Genomic DNA, 7982 nt, shown 5'->3' with positions numbered 1-7982 from the left:
ACAGAGAAATTAGGCAACTTGATCAAGGTCACACAGCAGAGAAGTAGCAGAGTCAGGATTTGGACCCAGTCAGTCTGCCTTTTAGCATCGGCACTTTCACAACGGCTCAGATTGCCAGTGTAGAGATCATCTCGTTAGTCTAAAAGATTTAAAGTTTTGCCTTTCTCATTAAAGTGCCTAATCTGAAGTTGGCTCTTGTATATAAAGTGAAATACTTGAATTAATCTGTATCCTAATAACTACCTTAGCCTCTTAGACACTCATCATTAGTGAAACTAGTGTTGACTGATTCATGCTAAAGATTAACTAAAAAAAAAAAAAAAGTTTTTTGTGGATGCTGTGAGTGAGAGAGCCCAAGCAAGGTGGGCAAAATGTAACCCTGCTCTCTAAATTCACAGTGAAGTACAGCTTCAATGATGTAGCAGCAAAATAGAATTTCTTGAATTAACTGAGGAAGAATTCCTTGAGTTAACAGACCTCCACCATTTCAGTGCTGAGGACAGGAGGTTGATCAAAGGCTTTTGGCATCCTGTCAAGTGAACAGGGTATCTCCTGACGAAACCCCGCAAGTGGCAGAGGCCATTACAAAGCCCTGAACAGCCCCCAGCAACTCCTACACTGCTGGGACCGAGATAGCTCACACAGCATTCCTGCCGCCTTCGTGTGAACTGTGTGGAAAAGAACCCTGGTCATGAATTCTTTGTTTCAGCCGCCCCCACCTGCTAGAACAGCCACAGGAACTGCGGTGGCATCTTGGAATCCGGAGAAGAGCACATCACAGCCTGTGCATCATATCTATTCTGCACCAAGTGCCATGTTCCTCCAAAATTAGAGGCTTTTAAACAAATGCAAAGAAATGGAAAATGATTTTTTTTAATTAAAAAATAAAATGGGAATGATTTGAGTGTAGCAGAATATAGGGACCAATGCATAAAGGGTCTCATGAGCCTAGCTTAAGAAGTGTGAACTTTATTGTGTTCATGGGGGAAGTTTGGAAGAATTTTAAACAGGAAAGTAACATGATCCATTTATTATTTTGCTTTTTAGAGACTGTATGACTAGGTACAATCTGGCTAATAGAAAACAATATACTTAAGAGTGGTTGCGCCAGGCTCTGCAGGTGCCCTCCCACCCAATCCCAGCTCTTCCTTTCTGAAAAAATGTGCCCCCCTCTCTGAAGGCTGGAAATGCCCAAGAATCACTTTCCCAGCCTCCCTTTCAGGTAGAACATGGACATGTGACCCAGTCCTAGATAACAGGACCTGGGGGGGGAAGGCTGCTGGGGAGATCCTGGAAAAGGTTTTTCTCTTTAATGAGAGGATGCATAAGAAGAAATACCTTCCTTTTTTTCCAAATGTGGTCATGTTTTCATGTAATGCCTGGTGTCACTATCATGAAAACAGACAAGACCAATAATACATCAGGGACAGCAGAGCAGAAAGATGGAAGTGATAACATCATAGAACCATGGGGAGCCACATTCCCTCCAGAAATAACAGATGCTTATTGTTTAATCCACTTTTATTTGGAATCCTGTTACTTGTACTCTAAAGCATCTCAACTGAAAGAAGCATTAATAAAGTCATGAATACAAAATAATCTGATGTTATAGAAAATATGTAAAATAGCCACTTTTTCCTCCAGATATTTATTTGAAATAAATGATCCTTTTCAAATTGAGAATAGTTACAATATTAACAGTTCACTGAACATACTGGGAGCTCAAGCAAGAATATACAACTTCCGCAATGATGTCTTGTCATTTCTCTACCTGAAATGATTTTTTTCTCATTTCTTTCATTTGCATATTTTCCCTAAGAAACAATGAAACCTTTCTCCCTGTTCGCCACCAGGCAGGAATTCTCTTTTCTTAAAGGTCTCCCTTTCATGAAGTACTGGCAGTCAAAGCATATTATATAAGAGGAATCTCAGCACTATGTAAACAAAAGAATTACAAGTTCTGGTGCCTCAGGCAACAATATAGAATCATAGAATTCTCAAGGTGAGAGATACATTACAGCTCATTTGTAGTAACATAGTAGAAATTGAATACAGATAAAAACCAGAACATTTGGTTAGAGTACATTAAGCCCTTTAACAACAATTATCTCCTTTCTAAATTTTTATATCCAGTAGTTGGCAACTTTTCAGCAATTCCTTCTGGTTACATCTGAAGGAAACTCCATCCAGTCCCAAATACACATTGGGGTCCTCCAGCTACTACTGCCTTCCTTCATTCCAGGAATATTCTTAAGGGTCTATCAAGCGTTGACATGTTGACACTGACACTTAATTATCTAATTCTTATTCTCACTTTCCTCACAAGATTTTCGGGAACTCGTGGCTTTTCCAAATGCAAACAATCTAAAAAATATAGTGAGAAACACTACATATGATAGCTGTAATTGCCAGCAACAGATGGGATGAAAGTAGATGCTTTGGTTTAGCCAGTGTCTCCTTTCTCTCCCATTCACTTCCACAAATATTGACTAAACACCCTCTGGGGCTGGAAGGGTCCTCGGAGACATCTCGTTCTAGCCCTAACAGGTGCGGACACCCGCGCACCGACTGGCGCGGTGACCTGCGCGGGGGCAGCCTGGTCGGTGAGGACGCGGTGCACCGAGGCCCAGGGAGGCGGGGCGAGCGGGACAGCCGCGGGAGGCCGCGGGCCGGCGGCTCCACGCGGGCACCTGGCGCTGGAGGAGGGGGCGGCGCCGCGCGGGGCAGGGCGGGGAGGCGGGCGCGCACCTGCCGCCGCGCGGGGGCGGGAGCCAGGTGGCCTCGGTGCCCGCCTCGTCGGGCACCCTGCAGGAAGTGGCTCCGGCGCGGCCCAGGCGCGGCCTCGGCGGGGCGCGCCTCCTCCCGGGGCGTCGCGGGCCAGCCGGAGCCGGAGCCCGAGCGCCGGGAACGGACCTCATGGCCGCGCGGGCGCCCGAGGGTCCGGGGGACACCGATTCTGCCGCCCTGGACGAGCTGTCGCGGAACTTCACGTACGGGGCGCTTGGCGTCGGCAACGGCTCCCTGTCGGGCGCGTGGTACCGCAGGAACCAGGTAAGGGCGGCCGCACCTCCGCCCGGCGGCGGGCACGGCGGGCCCGCGGCGCCTCCCGCTCCTCGGCCGCCCCCCTGCCCACTGCCCGGGTGGGAATTGCTGACCAGTCTGCACACTTTGACTTAACTACCCCTGATTTGGGAGAGCTGGAGAACCCCAGGTTTTCCTCCCCTGGGCGGCAGTGCCGGCCTCTCCTGGGCCTGGGTGGCACCCGTCTGCGGTTCTGATCCCTGCGAGGTCGTTCTTGGGCCTCTTGGTCCCAACAATTCCGACTCTGCAGCCTGAATCCACCTTGTCCCGGAAGGATTCTGGGAGTGTGGGGTTATCGCCTCTCCCTATACTCCCTCCCCGCGGATAATTTTACAGTTAAAAAAAAAAAAGGGACACCGAGATCTCAGAAGCAGGGAACTCAGTAAGAGCAACTAAATGTCACTCGACCCAGACGCTCCGCCCACGCACGTGTGTGCCCCCCAAAGCCTCCTCTCAGCTCTTCGTTCCCGCACACTGGTCTTCTCAGGCTGCAGCTGCAGCAGCCCCTCCTTGGGAAGACATAGCCTGACCTCAGTGACAGTTATGCTGGAAATACACATTCAGCAAGAATGATAAAAGGGGCCTGGAGCTGCCCATTTATTTTTGGCTTCATTTTGAGATCAGAAAAAGGGCTCTGGCTAGCCCTTCCTCTATCCACGTTTATATTCTTTCAAGTGGGGTCAAGTGATCTTGATATGGTGAATTTCAGGCTTCTTCCTTTTTTCATAAGTGTGTTTTACTCTGCTCTTGTTCTTTAAGAAATCCATGGGTCTTATTTTATGACAATATAATTATAAAATATTTGTTGCAGTTGATCTAAATCTTGGCTTCTAACCGATAAAGGCCTAGAATCCGTTTATGCCTGAAAAATGTTTTGAATGTTAATTTCTAAAATGTTAAAATTTTGCTTTAAAAATTTTAACATAAGATCGTTCATTTATATAAAGACAAAATAAGCATGTTCACCATAGTTTTCAGCAGAGGATATTGTTTTAAGTCTATTTTAGCGCAAAACATATTAAAACAGGAAAAATGAGGGTACTCAGAACTTCTTGATCACTGTGTGTAACTTACTCCATTTATCCTTCCTCTTACCCACAGGAGTTACAAAGAAAAGAATTGCTTTTCATGATGGAAAGTTCTTTGAGTGTATCTGTTGTACTATGCTGCTGATGCTAGTCTATGCTATAAGCCTGTTATGATATGTTTGTTTCAGAAGCACTCCTGATAAATGTTTAAAAATGAATTTTTCTCTTTTGGTAAAGAAATTAGAGAGTTAGTAGATGTGACCTACCATGGTCCAAAAACGGTGAAAACATTGTTTTCACAGTAGAAACTTATGAAGTCATTAGTTTTCTTTAATGTTTCCTGGAATTCAAGATTGTCTTGGCTCTCTGACACCGAATCACATGACATAAATGTGAGGACTTTGTTTGCAAGGCTCAAGTTGCCTTTGACAGTATATATTTGTACAGGTTAGAAAGGGTGTATCCACAATATGCTAATTTAAATTACTCAGCTGACATGTAAACTATAGCTGATTTGAGGGAAGACTGTAACTACTTTTCCCATTATTTTGCAAATGTAGGCCATCTTATAAGACCATAGTGTTTTATCCTTTCAGTAATTACATTTGTTTCAAGCAAAAGTAAAAAGTAATATTTTAAATTCATTGAGCAAACATTTCATTGAGTGCTCCTAGCACCAGCCAGGCCAGTAAAAATAATGGAGTCTAATTTTTCTTTTCTTTTTTGACACTAACTGAAAATAGCTGACTGAAAATATGGGTGGCTCTAGAAAAACAAAGTGTGATGTGTAAGTTTAGGACTCCCACACTCAAAATTAGCTTTGGTTGCTAGATAGCCAGGGTTTAATAATTTATCACAGCTGAAATATTTGGCTTGTGACTGTTCACTTATGGCCCAGCTCTCTGTATCTTTCCAAGTGATAACCATCAGATCTGATAAACTAAGCTTACTCATAGAAAAAGACCAACGCCCCTGAAACACTTTGATGTAGTAGATGAATATTTCACAGTGACCTCTTAGAATCAATATTATCTAAGGCAAAGATGTGAGTGCTTCTGGAGGAGGAGACCTCAAAGCAAGTAGAAAGTAGTAGTAGTTCAGTGGGGAAAGTGAAGCCATTGCCCCTTTAGGGTCACTCAGAAATCTGCCTATAAAAGTATAAATGCAATGGTGTTCTGCAAAGGTCTTTATGTTCGATCCACAAGTTTTCAGTGTAAAAGGATAATGTTTCTAAGATGGTTATTGAGCTCCCTGCTTTGTACAAAGCACTGTGATAATATTCAACATAGTCTTCAGACCCAGACTCTCCCTCCAGGAGTTACTAGGTGCTTGGGGAACTGAGCCATGCAGGTAACTCCAAAACAAGGCAGAAGGTTTTAAGTGTCATGTGAGAGATACAGTCTTGTGGAAGTTCAGAGCAAGGTGACTTTTAGCAGGGGCCATCAGGAGGTTTGTGGAGAGGTTGTACTTGAGCTGGACCCTTAAAAATGGACAGTTTCACTGATGGGAGTACACAGGTGAAAGGCATCCCAAGAAAGTGAAGTCTGGAGACTGAGGATGGCCCACAACACCTGGGCAGGTGCCCTTCTGAATTTTGTACCTAGAGTTGAAGTCAGTGGCCATTCTGGGTGTGATGGAAGATGGAGAGTGTAAGGTGGAAATACACTTTGGATCTTAAATACAGTCATGAATTGCCTTGAAGGATTGGTTCGGAAGTTTGGAGTTTATCTTGGAGACAATGGGAGCCATTGAAGGTTTTTCCAGCAGGGAGTATGAGCATCAAAGCAAACTAAATAAAAGAAATTTAAACTGGGGTTAGCAGGATGCAGAGTCCTCAAACTAGCCAGCCATGGATGAAATCCAGCCCACAGATGTGTCTTGCTTGACCTGCAGAGAGGTTTAAAAAATATTTAATACATTGTCAACATTTAAAAGCAAGCAGATCATGTATAAAGTTTCAAGTTGTCCTGATCTCCAGAAATGTTAGAAATTCTAGCAACACGCTGCCTTCTTTCTCACATGATAACTGTGAACTAGAGTTCACTGTTTAGAACAGCTGTGCTCCCCATTTAAGGCCCTCTCTTTGCTCACTTCTCTTTTACCTACTGGCTCCTGTAGGTTCTTAATTTGCAACCAGTGTTAGAGGCTGTTGTCTAGTCCCTGCTGTTAACTAGCTGAACGTACTCAAATAAATCACCCTGAGCATTACCCTTACTGGTAAAATCAGAGTTGGAACCGATCTTCAGGCTCCCTCTTGCTATCTGTTTGAACAAATAAATGCCAAACCAGCAAGGTTGTAGAGGGAATGGACAGGAAAGGATGAATGTGGGAAATATTCTGAAAGAGAAGTTTAGTTGCTGGTCCTTTAAATTTATATATTTTGCCAAATATCCAAATTCACATGGATATTGTCAAAAAGGTTTATTCTACATAAGGTGAAATGAAAATTCTGAACTTTTTATGCCCTTTCTTTGAACTTTTGATTCTCAATGGCTTGAATTTTTAAAGTCAACATATTTAAAGGAAAATTGATACAACTTGGCGGGAGAAGAGACAAAGCAAAGAGACTGACATTTGTTATGCATTTACTATGTGACACTTTATAGCTATTATCTCATTGGAGTTCCCCAACAACCTCGTAAGGTACATATTATCCTCACTGTTCATGGAAGGAAACGTATTAAATAACTTGCCCCAAGAGTTTACAGCAAGCAGGTTTAATGAAAAAGCTATTTTTATTCCATGCCTATTGCTTAGAAACTAAGGCTTGAAAAGCATGTGATGGTAAAAGTAAATGTGAAGGGGGAAATGAATATGACTTGTCTCATTGTATTAAAGAAATAGCACATTGAATATTACATTGCCCTTTTATTGATTTTGCTTTGCAGCTACCTGTGTCTTTTCTGCTGGTAGCTGCATCTGACTGTCTTTTTTTTTTTTTTTTTTTCTGACTGTCTTTTAAAGAAAGAAAAGTGCCAAAGCTTACAAATAACCAAAGGGGCAGGTAGAGGTGGCTGTCCTTTCCAAGAAAAATTCCTTTTTTGTTTTGTTTATACTTCTTATTGTTTTTTCTGCCTTCCTTACATATCCAACTTGGCATTTCCCTTTATAAGATTTTCTGTGAGGTATATGAATAAGGCAGCAAGAAGGAAGGAAGAAAACAGGAGTCTTAGTGCTCCTGTGAATTTGGTAGACCAAATGCATTTAAATGTACCTGATAGCCTCTTCATGGCTTGATTCATACTAACTAGTTGCAAAATTTTATTGATGCAATCTACAAAATTCAGACTATGGGAAATTTTGCCATTTACTGTCCAGACATATTCACATTCCAGAACACTTCCTAACTGCAGTAATTTTCTAATTGGAACCCTTGTATCTTGAAATACTAAGGCAAGGATTCTTCCCATGTCTTCTGCCACTTTCCGGACTTTTGAGTTGAGGAGATGGGTGTGTAACACTGGGAATAGCTGAGAGAAGTATTTGGTGGCAGTAGTGGAATCACATCTCCAGACCCTGACTGTAGTTTAACCAGCCGGCAGGATCAGCACTCCAGCCTGGGAAGCCTCATGCACTGTTAATGTTAAGACTTCCATATCATTTATTTTAGCTTGGGTTTGTTTGTTTGTTTTTTATTTTTGTTTTTGGTTTTTGCTGAAGTTCCAATATTCCTGTATTCAGTTTATACCTTTTATAACCCTCCCCCACCACCGTGACATATTTTACATAAAGCCAAAGCTCTTCACCCAGTTTATCCTGGGCCACCAGAGTGTCCTGATTGCCTAGGAGCTGGCAGACAACACTTTACTTTACCTCCATAAAGCTCTCAGCATGTGCAGACTGTACATTGGCCTCACCTTGACACTTCCCCTT

At 42.9% G+C, this 7982-nt stretch overlaps 1 protein-coding gene across 10 annotated transcripts in view; it reads left to right on the top strand.

Moving 5' to 3' along the window:
- The first annotated feature begins 2780 nt into the window (after window positions 1–2780).
- The window catches only part of NIPAL2 (NIPA like domain containing 2), a 67461-nt gene continuing 62259 nt past the window's right edge, over window positions 2781–7982 (top strand). For all 10 annotated transcript variants that reach the window (XM_036995594.2, XM_073229865.1, XM_036995592.2 and 7 more), the window contains exon 1: window positions 2781–3051. In XM_036995594.2, the coding sequence (XP_036851489.2) occupies window positions 2917–3051 (135 nt within the window). In that variant the 5' untranslated portion in view covers window positions 2781–2916. The remainder of the gene's footprint in view (window positions 3052–7982) is intronic.

This window comes from Manis javanica, chromosome 2 (assembly GCF_040802235.1).
Source record: "Manis javanica isolate MJ-LG chromosome 2, MJ_LKY, whole genome shotgun sequence".
In the NCBI taxonomy this organism is placed as follows: Eukaryota; Metazoa; Chordata; class Mammalia; order Pholidota; family Manidae; genus Manis; species Manis javanica.
Note: the sequence above shows the minus strand (reverse complement) of the source record. Positions and strands in the feature narration are given on the sequence as shown.